At 40.5% G+C, this 16,963-nt stretch overlaps 3 protein-coding genes and 1 long non-coding RNA gene across 4 annotated transcripts; 2 read left to right on the forward strand and 2 right to left on the reverse strand.

Moving 5' to 3' along the window:
• Positions 1-844: 844 nt before the first annotated feature.
• LOC135643087 (uncharacterized) lies at positions 845-4,118 on the forward strand. The gene is made up of 2 exons (XR_010498140.1): positions 845-1,998; positions 3,342-4,118. It is a non-coding gene; the product is annotated as an uncharacterized LOC135643087 (long non-coding RNA).
• Positions 4,119-5,350: 1,232 nt separating this feature from the next.
• Positions 5,351-6,813, reverse strand: LOC135642717 (plasma membrane-associated cation-binding protein 1-like). Its single transcript, XM_065159096.1, has 5 exons — positions 6,657-6,813; positions 6,355-6,497; positions 6,185-6,274; positions 5,953-6,037; positions 5,351-5,873 (listed from the first exon to the last, which is right to left on the reverse strand). Exons 2-5 carry the CDS (start codon positions 6,466-6,468, stop codon positions 5,563-5,565), a joined length of 600 nt encoding a protein of 199 aa, XP_065015168.1. The 5' UTR covers positions 6,469-6,497; positions 6,657-6,813; the 3' UTR covers positions 5,351-5,562.
• A 1,981-nt stretch (positions 6,814-8,794) lies between these two features.
• On the reverse strand, positions 8,795-12,155 carry LOC135643280 (phosphatidylinositol 4-kinase gamma 4-like). The gene is made up of 2 exons (XM_065160048.1): positions 10,346-12,155; positions 8,795-9,347 (listed from the first exon to the last, which is right to left on the reverse strand). Exons 1-2 carry the CDS (start codon positions 11,672-11,674, stop codon positions 8,970-8,972), a joined length of 1,707 nt encoding a protein of 568 aa, XP_065016120.1. The 5' UTR covers positions 11,675-12,155; the 3' UTR covers positions 8,795-8,969.
• Positions 12,156-14,316: 2,161 nt separating this feature from the next.
• Positions 14,317-16,924, forward strand: LOC135643800 (GDSL esterase/lipase At5g08460-like). The gene is made up of 5 exons (XM_065161158.1): positions 14,317-14,605; positions 14,693-14,820; positions 14,911-15,150; positions 16,088-16,331; positions 16,405-16,924. Exons 1-5 carry the CDS (start codon positions 14,317-14,319, stop codon positions 16,446-16,448), a joined length of 945 nt encoding a protein of 314 aa, XP_065017230.1. The 3' UTR covers positions 16,449-16,924.
• Positions 16,925-16,963: the final 39 nt, after the last annotated feature.

Consider the following 16,963-nt stretch of genomic DNA (forward strand, 5'->3'; position numbering starts at 1 on the left):
CATTTCTATGTATACTTATTATTATAACTTAACCTATTATTCAAATCCACTAATACATTTTGATTTATTGTGCTATGCTTAAGACAAATATTAATATTTATAAATGGTTAACAAATATTTCTTATAATATTAAAAATAATATTTTTAAAATATATGTACTTTAATCTTAAGAGTTAAAAATATTAGTATGTCATTTAATATATTTATAAAACAGAGACATTACAAATCGTATTATTAAGTGAGGATAACATATATACAAGTTGTAATTGTGAGACTCACGCATTACAATAAATATCTTTACAATTTTTAATCTTAATCTAAAATATAAATTTATTAATACAATCATATATTAATTATAAAAATTCTAGACAAGTAATATTAAAAAAATAAAACTAATGTATAACTAAAATTATGAACAATCAATATTATGATTTAAAATTTCAAAAAATAAAAAGTAAAATCATCCTCCCTCGTAATGAGTAAACAAAAGAATAGTTTCCAACAAGAAAATAAAATAAATAAATATTATTTTTTTAAAAAATATATAATAAATTTATTTTCCATAATTACATTAGAAATGTGATCTTGACGTTAAATATCATTTAAACCAATAAATCCTGGATTTAGAACCTCGATTATTGATAGATATTTTACTTTAATTTTTATATATAACACATTGAACATGAAACTTAGTTATATCCATGTGCATTACTTACGGCTAAGAGTAGAATTGGATCAAAGTCAAACTTGGGTCAAGCTTTGGGTTGTGCCAAATCAATGTCTAGTTCTGGTTATCTTCCAACCTTAATTCCAATTCAAATCCAATTAATCAAATTGGCCGAGATTCGAAGGTAATATTATTCAAATCCAATTCAAACCCTACTGCAGATTATATATCTATATATAGACAAAGCCGGCTCTCGTAAACCCTACCAAGAACACCACTGCCAGGACCGTTAGCAGCCTCCGGGAGAGAGAGAGAGAGAGGAAGGATGCAGCGAGCGACGGCGATCGCGTCCTTCGCCCTGCGGCGTCTAGGGGCAGCGGAGGCGGCCCGGCCGATGTTCCTCGCGCGAGCAGCCTCGTTGGCCGGTCCGGCCCTCTCCCGGTGCCTTTTCTCATCACACGACCTTCACCGCCCGATCGCGCGCCTCCTGCCGCCTGTTTACGAGCCCTCACGTGGCTTCGCGCGGGGCCGGGAGGCCATCCCGAGCGACTTCGAGGAAGAGGATTCGGACGACGAGGAGGACCTGGACGATCTCGACGAGGACTTTGACGGCGAGAACGATATTGATGAGGATTGGAGCGAGTTCGACGGCAACGATTCGAGGGATGAGTCCGATTGATTCCCAGCGTACATTAGACCGTTTGCTTAAATGAGCTGATAGGTTGATGGTGTGGCCTCCGGAGAAATCATTTGGAATCATTACTTTCTCTGTGCGGTTATTGATCACAAAAAACCAAAAAAGAGACTCTTTTACGCTGATTGATCGATAAATCTATATGTTTTGTTTCTTGTATTGGTAGATGAATTGATATATCTGTTTGCACTTAATGAACTATTGGTTCTGTAGCTTTTGATTGCAGTATGTCTTCTCATAGCCTTATACTCTGTTGTTTGATCTTTTTAAGTATAACTGTACAAAATGGTCATTAGTTGTTAACACTCACTAAATGTTGCTTTAATTCTAAATTCTCTAGTCACAGTTATCATGTAAAGTATCTAATCTGAGATAAGAAAAGGAAATGAATGCAGTAAATGTTGTTTAAATTTTAGTCAGTCTGCTCCATTAAACTATGTCTTTAAGCTAGTGTGAGAGGTTGTATTGCTTTCCTGTTTCATAAATTTATGGACTTTTGGTTCCCAGGCAAATTATTTTTCTGATGGCTCTGCTCTGTATCCCCATAGAGTATATTTGCATGTTTTACAGGAACTAGTTTTTGTGGCACGAAGCAAGGAGATCAAGTTGCTTGGTGCATCGATTAGCATAATCCAAGGTGAGTACAGTAACACTTTTGAGGTGCTAGATAAGGTTAGATACCACACGTCTGTTGTAGGTTTATTAAACATCAAATATTAAATGCAGTTTTTGTTCTGCAGAATCCCATTCTCAGGATTTAATTCTACTAATTTGCTGTTTGAATGGCATTGGTCAAAATAGACAATAACATATCCACACATGATGAAGATTTTTTAATACAGAGAGCCATTAGGAGATATACCCCTCACTCTGGCACTAATTTCCAAAGATCTTGTCCCGCACCTGTTTGCTCTCGGTCATTTGTTTGATGACCCTACCTCACGAAACTTTCTTAAGATTTTTCAGGGTACCAACAGTTTCATGTATCTTCTACGTCAGCCTCCTCATCCTGTATGTAGAAGTTTGGCAAAAAATCTAACTCGGATGAAGCTCTTGTCTGATAAAGAAAGAAATTAGACTGAGATAGGACAAATTCTTCTTGGAATGTTCTTATTGGTAGAATATCATATTATTCAGCAAAGCTCCTTGTTTTAAGCTGGTAGGTTTTTTGTTTCTGATCTTATATGAGAATGCTTGGTGTATAATGACAGAAAAAGATCCGTATAGTTGAATCTAAATAGTTGAAAAATCACAGCTTGTTATTATTGTATCTTATATAAGAATGAGTAGTTTTTAGTGTCTCACAAGAAAGAGAAGGGGAAGAAAAGTAGAATGCCTATGAGTAAGCTGTGAGTTGTATTGCCTGCAGTTACAAAACTACTCTTTGAATGCTGCTAATGTAAGATCTGATCTAATTGTTACATCATTTTCGTTTTTCACTTGGTATCATTCATTCAGCATATTATAATTGCACTGATTAGGCAGCCCAATCATGTTGTTTTTAAAGTCCAGAAAAAAGATTATTTGCAGCTTTTACCAATTAATACATGTTGACACTTGTCATATCTGATCAAAATGATATAAGGCATAAAAAATCATACAAGCAATGCTACAGCTGTCTTCAGAAATTTGTGAGATTGTGTTTGTGTTTGGTAATGGTCTTAGTTTATAATGATGTTTCTTGTGGTCTGTTGACATCTACATGTTCAATTCTATTGAAAGGAGATAGTTTGAGATGTTCCAAAATTGATTTCACCATCTTTAATTGTAATGTGGTATTGACCATCTCACATTGACACAAACCTTCTTCTTTGTATTGTGTCCATAATGTAGTAACTCCAACACTTGTGTAAGAATAGAACAGACCAGTTTGATCATAAGAAAATATTTACTTGTCTGCTCATTTATCTGCCATCTTGTGTGTTGTATCATCAGAATCTGATATATTTAACACAGGCTTTAATGACATCTCCTGTGCAGCAAGCATTCAGCTGATCAAAAGAACAAATACCAAGGAAACTTTACATGTATCATCTTTCAGACATCAGCAGTTCCATCTTTAGCCATGAAACTGAACTTTCCACTCCACCAATGGGTTTCATCACAGACAGCAGGGCTCTCATTCTGTCTCAAGTTGCCCAACTCAAGCCATGTGATTTGTTCCACATTGTTCATTGGCTGTCGAAATTGTACAACACTTGCTTGCAAGCCCTTGCATTGCCTCCCTCCCAACAGAGCTTGAGCAAGAATGAGCTAAAGAACAACTCCAGCTAATTCTTGCAGGCGACTACTCCCGATGGCTTGTGTCACAATCACATTCCTGTCATGCCCTTGGATTGCTGATGATTCCGCCGCAATGCCCGGAGCCACTGGTACGTCTCTCAGCAGTCCTTGTTGAGGACATCTCACAGCCCTGCTGTCAAAGGCAGCAGCCAGGCTCATATGTCCATGTCCACCAACTCACACGGATGGGCATTGGAGAAACACATGGCATCTAAAGCTAATCAGCTCCAGGCTTCTTTTAAGTATTGTTTGGTGGTTGGAGGATGAGGACACCATCAGCATCCACAGGTTTGGCTCTCTTCGAGTGATGGGAACTTGAATTATAAGGGATTTCTACTTTCTTTCACATGAATCATTATTCCTTTGCTTGTTGTTGAGATTGTAACATTCAAAAGTTAATTGTCATGCCGGATTTTACAACAAGATTTAAATTATTGTATATAAAATAAAATATTCTGAGTTTCATGATTTAAATCTATCGAGTTATTCCTCACTGTGGATTGCATTTACTCAAGCTGGCTTCTCTATATTCAACACAAGCATGGAGAGATCAAACATGGGTACGAGAACGAACATTAGTGGTGGGAATACTCTGAGAGCAGCCATGTGGTTGCATCTGGAAGTTCTTGCAGCCGTAGGAACACACAAAATCCTTCGTATCCATCTCATTTATTGTTCTGCTCCTAATGGGACAATTCCTGTCTCTTGGGACCATAGAGTGCATGCTCAAGCAATCTGTGCTGTGACCAAAACAAATCTTGGAACTTTATCCCCAGGGAGTGCTACAGAAATGATAGGTTTGACCAACTCTGATGCCGCATTCACATGAAGTGGAACAACTCAAATCACTGATACTCCTTCCCATTTAAGCATATTTTTTCTTGTATTTTCTTTTGTTATTCTTTACCTTTGATGATTCTTAGTTAACATCTTTTCTCATAAGTTCTCTATTCCATTTATTCTTTTCCTATACTACTCAATTCCTCTCTGCTCATGATTCACACATCAGTTTCTCACAATTGTGCCCATGAAGAAAGAGCATTTATTTGATCACTTTTTTTTTTTTTTTGGGGAGATGGATTCATAGATCTTTTTTTACTGTAATCTTTATTTTTTTTCCTTGATTTTAGTCTTGCAAAGTTTCTACTCAACAAAAAATGCTCCCAAGAATATGCTGCCACATGATCAGCACATTGGTAATTATGGTTCAAGGCCAACAAATTGGTGTGTGGATGCATATATATCCTAACATTAGACTGATATGGAAGTATATGAAAGATTATTACTCCATTAGTTGACTGCTGCTAATTACTTGAGATTTAGACCTTTAAAGAATCTGCTCATTCTGATTGCTGACAAGTCATATTCCATCAAGTCAACAAGACTGAACAAACAACTCAAAGTAATAACCTATTAAAACAGAGCTGATAGGCTTTTTCTCACATCTACAAGTTTACAGGACTCACCCTATCAATCATTGCAGATTAATCTCTTCAGTAGGCTTACCTGTCGCTACAGTCATTAGAACATTCAGGCCGATGTCTTTCAACTTACCATCACATGCATTGATTGATATATATCACCTTTCATGGCTAATGGGAAGATAAAAGGATAATCCATTCATCTCTTTTAGATGTGAGCATGACAGAGTGATAATGATGAGAAACAATGATAGGAACTAAAACCAAGTAATCACCTCGCAAAAGTGGTGAGAAAGCCCAAACATAATAGACCACACAGCAGTTCATCCATCAGAATAGCACATAGCTTGCATGCCCTTCCTCACAAGAACAAAAGAGGAAGAACTCCCCCCGCCAAGGAAGAGAGAAGGGAGTGTAGGAAGTGATCGAATAAAAACAAAGAATAATAAATCACGTAAAACATGGAATCGTGCATGGAGTACTGAACGGAGAGCATCTTAAGCTTTGGCAGGTTCCGGTGCTGTCTCCGGCTCCTGCTCCGGTGCTGGGGCCGGCGGGGGGGTCTCGGTGGCGGGAGGAGGGGTCTCCTCCACCTTCTCAGCCTCCTCTTTCTTGATCTCCTCGATGACCTCGGCTGTCGCCTCTTTGCTGGAGCTGTCGGGTTCGGCGGTTGCCTCGGGAGTGGCCGCGACCTCTTCTGCAGGGAGAAGGCCGGAGACTTTGTCGAGAATGAACGTGACAGGACCGGAGACGTATGCCGGACCGTACTTGGTGGCAGCCTCGCTCACCGGCTTGGAGCCCGGGAACTCTGCAAGCAATATTAATAGACCATCTCCCATTAGAAGTTGATCATATAATACACACATGAATAGCTTCATGTTGGTTACCAATCTTTACTAGTTCCTCGAGGAACTTCTTGACGGCGGCCGAGTTCTTCTTCAGACCAGACTCTGTAGGTTTCTTCACCAAAGACTGCAGTGACGATTAACCAAACATTGTTTAAAGATTTATCTGTAATTTGGCATTCATTCCCATAAATCCACAGGCAAGCGAGGCAAGGCTTCCATGATCATCAAGCGCATCATTTGCCTTACGTGAATGAGGAAATCAAATACGGACCTTAATCTCAGCAGGAGAAGCTTCATAGATCTCTACGACTTTGGGTTGGAGTTCAGTCTTCTTCTCTTCCAACTCCTTGCTGATCTCCTCCTGTATACCAACAAGCCAAAATAACAACACACACACATAGAGAGAGAGAGAGAGAGAGAGAGAGAGGAAGTTAAACCAACCTTCGATTCATCGAAGGACTTGATGGCCTCAGCTACAGCAGCCTTCTTGCTGCCGCCACTACCAAAAACCTTCTTAATCTTTGGAAGAACCTTAGATTTCCAGATATTAGCCATCTCTCTCTCCCTCTGTCGCTCGCTCGCTCCTTCAGTAGAAGAAAGTTATGATTGCTATTCTCCTCAGAAGGAAGAAACGCAAATCCACAAAAAGGAAACACCAACATGTACACATCACCAGCTACCAACAACAACTAACATCAAAAGCTTTCAGCCCAGAGGAAGAATCCGTAAAGAACAAGACGTACCTTTCGAGTCTCTTCCTTTCTCTTTCGCCCTCTCCTTCTCCTGCTTTGATCACCAAGTGTCTATCATGCACGAAACAAAGAGTAGAGGCGAGCCACGAACTCGGCAGCCAAAATATAGAAGAACAGGCCACATAAACAACCTTATTCTTGCAGCGAATTTACGGGTGGAGGGTTCGCATTGGAAGCCATCGTCGTCCCACCGGGGCCCAGCGCACCGGGACACGTAGTAGGCATTTCCGTAGATACGTGGTCGAGATGAGGGTACGAATAGGAGAGCAGAGATGTGACAGCTGGCATTTGGTGGCCGTCGCTTATTCATGGGCCCGCCACTTGTGAAACGGAGATCCGAGGTGGCGGGGTGGGAAACGAAGTCGGCTCCGGTTTCCCTATCCGGGCCCAGTGGGCTGGGCCACGTTGCCATTTTCGTCTCATCCATCGCAACGTGGCTTCGCTGGCTTGGCATTTTTTATCTTCCTTATCCCCAAAATACCCCTAGTATTTTCCTCAATTACTTTTGGTGAGCATATGATAGTTTCACCACCATACTACAATTAATGTGCATGTTTCATCATGTACATGTTGTATCCTTTTCTAAGATCCATTATAGGGGTGAAGTAGACCAGTGTTTATCAAAAACATAAAATGAACTTATGTGATTTCATTAATTCAAGCGTTTTCATAGACTAATAATGCCTTCTCTTCGTGAGCGATATCCACTTGAAGGAAAAGCCATCTCTGCTTTCTGCTGTTGAGAACCGTGGCTTCTTCTTCTTCTTCTTCAGGGTATTGCTTTCCAAACAACTCGAAACTCCACTAATTTCGTCGCGAGTGACGGGGAATACAGTGAACATGAACAGCTGCAGCAGCAGCAGCAGAAGATGACCACCGAAAAGATTGGACAGTTCCATGTGGAAGATGGTAGCTGCATGGATTCCTCACTTCCTTTGTTTCTTCCGTGGAAGGGATGGTTTCATGTTCCTGGTTGCAGTGACTCAACTAAGCTTTTGTGGCTCAGTAATTACCAGCAAGCAAATGCTGGTTCATCAATGCATGCATGCATGTATATCCAGCAAGCACAAGCCTAGAAAGATGAACTGAGCCAACCACAGATCATGTTTCCTTTCATCCATCCGTGTTTCTGATTCTGAAAACTCTCCCAAATGGGTACAGCTTTAAGCTCCTCTCTTCCTCACCATAAAACCAGGAGAATGAATGCACTGCCTCAGTAGTTAGTGAAGAAAAGGTACGTGACATTTTAGTGACTTGCAATCTATAGACATGTAGCAGATCTGATGCTTCTTATCAGTTGGGACTTGCAGAAGAGAAGGATAGGGAGAACAATATGGACATGTCATAAGGATAAATATAACATGAGAACAGCTTAAAAGTTAAAAAGTTGTAATATGTGGGAACTATTACTATGGCATAAACATGGCCAAGTATTGTTATAAAATTAAGCAAATACCTGAAAGGAAAAAATTCAATATCCGAGAAACTAGAAGATGAAAATTCACATAAAATCACCCTTCCACTATTTCTGCCAAAGAATTAATACTCAGAACCATCATGAGAATTTACTACTTCCAGAAAAAGACCACTTCCAAGTTTTAATGTGTCCATGGATTGTAAAGAACATTCACTCTGTTAGCTTTTGAGTAACCGAACTGGTAATCAACTCATCGAACTCTTTAAAATTCTCTGCGTAGATTCTGAGGACTGAAAGAAGGTTTCCTCAAATATCAAAAACTGGTACTAACTATAGATAGATATGTATCATCAGCTACCACTCAGAAATGAGGTTTTACTGTTGAACAAACTTTTTATCTGGAGAGTTAGTTCAACTAGTAAAACCATTGCTGGCACATCACTAGAGAAACGTATCAGTGATCTTCTCTGAGATGGCACCAACCATCGAATGACAATATATTTAACTAAACAGTCAATTATTTCAAAATATCTGTATATTTATGAAAAATGGAACAAACCAAGCAATGAAACAACTAAGATTATATCAAAAACACCAGAATTATTTTCTAGAAAACACATTCGGATGTTACAATGACCTTCAAGAAAATAGCAAACTCAAATAATATGTACCGTCGTACAAGCTTGACTTTTTTCATCAAACAAATATGACATATTGAAAGTCGAGGATTTATTTAGTGCAAAGTGAAATAGTCATGAAATGAAACATATCAACGTAACTGATAGGGTGGCCTTCATGCTTACAACAATCATACCATCCATAGTTCTATTGCTCGTTCGCATACTTACATCTGATCATAAATGAATATGAAACAGTAACCAGTCAAACTATGATAAAAGTTTATCAAGGTGGCAATCCATGATCTCAGAAACAGACTCCAGGAACACCGTCTCACAAGTGCCCGGAAGAACAGCATCCTTTGCTTCACAGATTATCTCCTCAATTTTTGATTCCTTATTAACAGTTTCCCTACACATGATGCTTCCAATATCATAGGGTGTGAGTCCTCTTTCTACACCTTTTTTCAAAAGCATGGTTGAGATGCGAAGGGTGCGAGAGCATTCTGGTGAAAGTTCCCACCCATGGAATTTAAGGAGAGCAATATCTTCTTCAGCATCCAGTGATTTTATGTAATTGATGGTTGCATCACTAAAATGTTGGCGAGCTTGAGGCCAGTAGAGCCACTCGAATGTACAATCTTCAAACTGCAGTAACAAATGTGTTAAAGCTCAGCAATTATGTAACACCAAACATACATGGACAAACCAATCTGGATTTTTTCCTCAAGAAAGAAAACATTAAAGATCCAGATGGCTGTCCGCAAGAAGAAAAACATATGAAACCATGAATTCATGCAGATATGAAATTTCACCAAATTTAATAAAAAGATGAATCACAAACATGCAGAAGTTCCAATCTCACACTGATTAGTTTATCTGAAATGATCACACCATCATGATTCCCCAATATGGATAAGAATGTGGTCATGTCAAATCAGGAGGAGCCTATTTTGTGTGTATAACTAACTATATGTAAGGTAATGGTGGACAGAATGGATCAGATATTGTCACAGATGAGGAAGTCGGCTAAAACAGCAATGCATGTAGGCTTAATAGCTCCTAGAGGGAAATTCTACAGTGCTTTTGAGACATTCTTTTAGGATAAGAATAGTTTAATATAGTTAAAGAAGCTGTTATGGAATCATCCTTCAGGACACTTAAGGACATAAGAAACGGTTTTAGGTCAAGCAAGCATACAAACACTTTAGGAATTATTGGGGGTAATGGAGTCATACTTAAAAATCCTCCAGAATGAGATATCATCATTTCAAATTACCTTGCTTGAGTGAACTAAACGTATACAGCTATACCTCCATGAATGCGGACAAAAGGCTTTAAATGAAAAGTATCTATCATTCTCAGGGACATAATCATTTAAGTACTGTGTCCAAACATGCCTACTAGTCTAAATCTTGGTCATCTAATGGAAACAGATGGGAGCTGAGGTAGAAAGAAGGAAAAGGCGGCTCTGGAGCTTGATTGCTCTACTTATGATGCAGTCTTACAGAACAACAAGCATGAAATATTTCAAATTAAATATCAACTCAGCTTTCTCGAACAACAGATAAAGCACAAACCAGGCAGAAGTACATCAAGACAATAGTAAAGTACCGCTCATCGCAAAAATAAATGCAAATACTTACATTCTCAGGCAAGCAGTATCCATGATCGATGGGAACCAAGAGAAACCTCCCTTCTTCCTCATCCTTGCAGACCAAAATATTTCCAGCATGCCGATCAGCATTTGCTAAGCGAATATCTAACACAGAAATCTTATGAACCTCCTCAACCGGGAACATTCGAGGCCCCATATCCTCACAGCTTCCATTGTTTTTCACAAACATCTGTAAGGATCCGATCTTGGAATTCTTGGCCACATACCCACGATTCTCAGGGTGATGGAAACCATTGTTGAAGCACCGCACCATGACCGTCGGAGGAACACCAGCAAACCCTGCTTCATCAGATAAGCGGCTTCCACTGACAGGATGATCAAGAATGTATGCTGCAACCTCCCTTATTGCTCCCTCTCCAACACGTGTTCCCCTCTTCAACCCTTCACCATCCGTCGATAAAGGAAGCCCTCGAGGGTTATTTTCAGCTCTTGGTTCCTCATCGATCGGCTTGAAGACAGCAATATAGTTGTGGCCCATAGCATCCTGCATAAAGTAGGCTCCCCCTGAACCTTCTGAAGACATGACTGGTAGATTACCCTTCTCCAGCCCTGCAGAGGTAGACCGGACTAGTTCCATAATCACCGGAGACAAATCGACTTTGGGATTAACAACAACTGGGTCGATCCAAGAATCTGGTGCCTTCTTAGCAACTATTTGAAGATCATCTACTACATCAGGAGCGTCTATTGACACCTCAAAGTCCTTCTCAACAGGTTTTGACCTAACTTTTGCGGATTTGCAGATCAGCAAATGGATGACAGCATTGTTGTTTTTACAGATGTCATCAATCACTTGCTGATCATCGAGCTCCTCACCATCACATATGAGCTTATGGTCCACAAGACTGCTCAAATCTTTTCCCCTCTTAGCCAGCTGCTGTTTGATATACCCAATGTTACGGCTCCGTTCAACTTGGAAGTTGTACTTCTTGCCGCAGGTGGTTTTTACAGTGATGCAACGGAGATTGGAGAGCCTAATTACAAGGTGCAGGACATTGCCATCAGTCACGCCGTAGTCCCTAACAAGGCTATCATTCCGCGCCAGCTCCCTCCCATCAAACACCAGCTTCTGCTTCTTGACAACAAAACCCTTGAAGTTCTGGATCCGGAGCTTCACGGAGGCGATCGAATCGAACTCCGATACCTGCATCGGAATCACGGACGACCCAGGGACGGCGAGATAGATCAGGATGGACTCCGATGAGCAATGAGGCGACCAGCTGCCGTCGAAACGTACAGGGGACAGCGGGAAATCGTCCCGGATGGGGCTGAGTGCGACGAGGGCGGACGACGACATCGTCGTTCCCAAACTAAGATGACCACAGAAGCCCCTTTTGCCTCTAAGAAGGAAGGCAGAAAAAGAACAGCGAGAGTCTTTCCTTCAAAAGCTACAACCCATCTTCGACTACGGCCATCTGCTCCCCACAGATTTGAGGAAGCGACGCCCAAATAAAAATCCCAAGAACTGATCAGATCCTACAACCCCATCAAGGACCCAAGGGAAGCTTCCAGCATCGAGAACAAACCCTACACTGAACCTTCCAAATTCAGCAAAACCAGCAAGAAGGGAACAAAAGAAGCGATCAGGGTTTCCTTCGATCGATGGCTGATTTCTACCCAGAAAAGGGCAGAAAAGACGGAGGAAGATCGACCCTTGGCGATCGGTTCTCACCGGAGAGGAAGAACCGAAAACGCGCAATCAATGGGCGAGGGCTTCGATCCGAACGCCGAAACTAATCTTCCAGCCCCGATTGCTTCCTTTCGATCAGAAAAATGAGGAGAGGGAAAGGCTCGTGGATCTTATGAGGGTAGACCAAGACTTAACGGCATGGTAGATAACTGACGGCGTTAAGTGGAGCGAGGCGCCGGTTCCCAACGCAGGCAGCTTCTTGGAAAGTCGAGATGAATTGCCACTTCTACCCCTGAGGAGGCCTCGTAGTTTATGGTGCCAAAAAAAAAGCACAGCATTTTGAGTTAATTTTGACTCGGGTCAAAATGTCTGGATTTTCCCTTAATATCTATCTCATAAAAATATGAAACCTTCACAGTTAGTAAGACGCAAATGTGATGCAGAAGCAAATAGTAATTTGCAAACCCCCAGTCATCTTCACAGCTGGCAAAATGTAAATACGGTGCAAGCAAAGACTAATCTGTAAACCGATCATTTCAGCCAACGAGAAAATAACAGTATAAGAAGTATTTAAATAAAAATCATTACATCATCAAAATGGACGGACCCAAACCTTAGATCATCACTTATAAAGAAAAATTGACGGTTAAAATGTTAGCGTCCGTGATCGAAGTAAGAGGAGGAGACGAGCGTGGCGTAAGTAGTGACGTCTGTTACGGTGGATGGAAAAAGTCAACCGAGAATTAAGAGCGCGTCGGGAAGTTTCGGCCATCTGGATTGGTTCAGCAACGTGATCTCCAAGTCATAAATCCTCGCCCTCATCCCGCTCTTTTGACCCTTCGTTCTTTGTGGTACATCTCGACACAATGGAAGCAGTCAACATGTGAGGGATGTTTTTATATTTGAATCGTTATAAAAGAAGAATATTCTCCATAGAATCAAAGCATCAAGATCGATGATGGAAGCATGATCATCAGGTGTCTAAGATATTTGTTTAGTGTTATTTAAGATATTAATATATGTTGTAAACCATGGGCTTAGTTTGCTTTTGCGGTGTCAGTATTCCTTGCTTTGCTGCTTCCTTATCTGTCTTCCTTTCTACCTAATTTTTATTTAAACTACATTTATCAAACCTCTAATGAGTAAACAATTCTTGAGCTGCGTTGGAATCACTCGGAAGCAGAAAGCGAACGAAGCAACCGAGTAGTTGCAAACCAACTCCTCTCTCTCTCTCTCTCTCTCTCTCTCTCTATATATATATATATATATATATATATATATATATATATCCCAAAAGATATTTTCAGTTTTTATTTTTTTATTTATGATTTTTCTTTTTAATATCCTAAATATTTATTATCGCCTTACTTCTCCTTGGGAGTGTATTATCCATCGCTTCCTTTTTATCGTCTTTGTTTCATCATTTTTATTACATCATAATTATATCTTTTTTATTCATAAAATTTTATTACTTTTATATTTATATTTTATCATCATGTGGTCACATGCATCCTATTATTGTCGTGTTAACCATATCTCATTTGTGTTATCATGATTGTATTAATTATGAGACTCTATTATCTTCGTCTTTATTTATCCTTTTGCTTCGATTCTATTAATTGTCTTTATCGATCAATTTTATTATAACTATTAGTAGTGTTGAGAGAGATTTTAAGTATTAAAAATTTATTTTTATAAAAAATAAGTTATATATATTTATATATTCTATTATTTTGTATTAAAGGCAACTAACTAAACGAATAAAACTAAATGGGACTTCCACCTTTAAATTTGAAGTTTAAACTTTTGAGTAGAATTAAGATTTTTGAATTCTTCGTAAAAAAATATTTTTATCTTCTTTTTCCATAGACACTCATACTTTTTGGTATTTTTCACTTGATATATTTTTTAAATAATATTACTATTTAATAATTTTCTTTTCTCTGCCTTTTTTTTTTCTTTGATGTTAGTGATGAGAGGATGATTACAAAAGTCGCACTCTTCAAAGCAGGCCAACATAATTCATTCACAAGTCTTTTAATCGACATATACTTCGTTTTGATACTATTTATTATAATCCAATCTAATAAAGAGACTAACAAATTAATTTGATGAACCATTTTTCTTTACATCCCATATTGGAGACATTCTAGCAGTCGTGATCTTTCAATCGAAAGGCTGTGATCGAATCCCAAGAACTCAAACCCATCGGACGGTCAACAACCGATCATAAGTAAGCTATCAAGCAAACCACTGCACCGCCCGTTTAGTCTCCGGCCTTCCCAAAACCCAATCAAACGAGCAGCGAAATGGCGCCAACCTCTCCCCCCCCTCTTCTTCTTCCTCCTCCTCCTCTTCTTCCCCTCCCCCTCTCTCCAAGAACGCCGCAGCCGCACCTCGTCCGGTGTCCTCATCGCCTCCTCCAGCCCTCGCCATCGCCCTTCCCCCTCGTCCCCGCTCTCTTCGTCCTCGGAGACTCCATCGTCGACTCCGGCACCAACAACTATCTCGGAACCCTCGCCCGCGCCGATCGACCCCCCTATGGCCGCGACTTCGACACCCACCGCCCCACCGGCCGCATCATCGTCGACTACCTCGGTCGGCAACCCTAGTCAAAGAACCCGTCTTTTCAAGAACTCCGATTTCTTGACCCGTTCTCACCCACCCTCTCCTCATCTGATGCAGCGGTCCGGCTGGGGTTGCCCTTCGTGCCTCCGTTCTTGGGCCGGAGCGGGAAGATCGAGGACATGATCCACGGGGTGAACTACGCGTCGGCCGCCTCCGGAATCCTCTTCTCGAGCGATTCCGATTTGGTGAGTTCGTTACCCAATTGATATCTTCTTTGAGGTAGACGAGACTTTGCCGCCGGATTTGGTGTCAAATGCTCATCGTTCTTGCGGCAGGGGCAGCACATTTCTCTGTCGCAGCAGATCCAACAGGTATCGGACACCTTCCAGCAGTTCGAGCTAAGCCTAGGGGAGGAGGCGACGGCGGACCTCATCTCGAAGTCGGTGTTCTACGTCTCGATCGGGAGCAATGACTTTATACATTACTACCTGCAAAATACTTCGAGCGCGCAGGTGTTGTACCTGCCATGGGAGTTCAACCAGCTCCTAGTGACCACTTTGAAGCAGGCGCTCAAGGTCAACCTCCTTCCTCAAAGCGCCCTTTCTAGCTATGGCATATATATTATATTGTCTTTTCCTATTCCATTTTGCTCATTGACTTGTGATCAATTATTTACTGATTGTCTTGACTAATTTAACCTTCTAGTGGAGCAAATGCTGCCTTTTGATAGTGTGATCAATTCGGAGACTAGGAAAAGAATACATTTTTAGTTAAATTCCTTAATTTTGCAGAGTTCATGTTGATCTTGCATCCATACACCTAATATATCTTTTCTATAAATTTTTGATAATGGCTATTGAATGCTATGGTTGACTAGATTGTCACACCCAAAGGAATCTTGGCTGCATTTAGCGTTTCCTTAGTCAATGATTTGGAAGGCTTCAAATTTGATTCCAAAGTGTCCCAACTATACTTTGACATATGGATATGGCCTATAATAAATATTTTGATTGAGTTGTCACTAATACCAACTGTTAGGAAAGGGTCTAATATATGTGATAAGAATTGAGATGTCACTAATTCCAACTGTTAGGAAAGGGTCTAATATATGTGATACGAATCAATAATTTTCTCGAGTACAAGATAAATTAGACATACTCATGAAACCGATATTACGATTTAGTATTACAATGGCCAAAGCTAGTAGGAAAGGAGTCCATATTATTTACAAGACTTAACAACATGTTTGGTGATTATGCCTTGATTTCAATGACTTCCTGTTCTGAAAAGATCTGATATGAAATCTCTAGAAAAGTTAAATTGTTTTCTCTTAATTTCTTATCATGGTCTGCTGATCATTGAATTTGTTCTGAGCTTCACTACCAAATACCAGTGCGATTTAGGTCTGCGTTCTGCATCAGGTATTGTTACTTGAGATGGAGAAAGCTTTGTGTGTCTATTTCCTGTGCTTGGGCTGTGTTTGGCTTCTGCTAAGTTGTTTCATGACTGCAGAGTCTGTATGATAAGACCGTGAGAAGAGTGGTGCTCACGGGGCTGGCTCCGATTGGCTGCACTCCTCACTACCTGTGGCTATCCGCCAGTGAGAATGGGGAGTGTGTTGATGCAATCAATAACGTGGTGATGGAGTTCAACTATGCCATGAGGTACATGGTGCATGAGCTCCCAAATGCCACCTTCACCTTCTGTGATGCTTTTGAGGGCTCCATGGACATACTAACCAATCGCCAGCTCTACGGTCAGTGAGTTATCGGTTATGAGTTAGCATGGAAATAGCGGAGCTCGTTAGCTCACCGTTCCGTTCCTCGCAGGTTTCCAGACAGTCACCGATGCTTGCTGTGGTCTTGGGAAGTAGGGAGGATTCATCATGTGCCTGCTGCCGGAGATGGCTTGCAGCAATGCTTCGACCCATGTGTGGTGGGATGACTTCCATTCCATGGATGCAGTCAACCGGATCATCGCGGATGATGTGTGGGACAGCAAGCATGCGTCCATCTGCTATCCCGTGAACTTGCAGGACATGCTTAGAGCTAACCACTAGCTGGCTACACCTTACTGGAAGCTCGAAGAAGAAGAAGAAGAAGAAGAAGAAGAAACTTCAATGACTACTACAGCTCTTGAAAGATTGATAACAGGGTGAGTCGTCATATTTTTGACACGTGTGTTTCTACTGTTTTCCTGTACTGAGAAAATCTTATTCGACGATGTTCAGTTTTTCTACATGTCAAAATATAGTCATTTAGAATGTTTGGTAGATTCCGTGGAACGTTAACAAAATTGTTTGGAAGTTTTAACAGGTTGAAAAGAGTCTGATCTATGATCATCTTGATGCGAAGTCAGCAGAGAAAGAGAGATTACGTTCTAAATATT

The sequence above is a fragment of the Musa acuminata genome, chromosome BXJ3-7 (genome assembly GCF_036884655.1).
Source record: "Musa acuminata AAA Group cultivar baxijiao chromosome BXJ3-7, Cavendish_Baxijiao_AAA, whole genome shotgun sequence".
Lineage (NCBI taxonomy): Eukaryota > Viridiplantae > Streptophyta > Magnoliopsida > Zingiberales > Musaceae > Musa > Musa acuminata.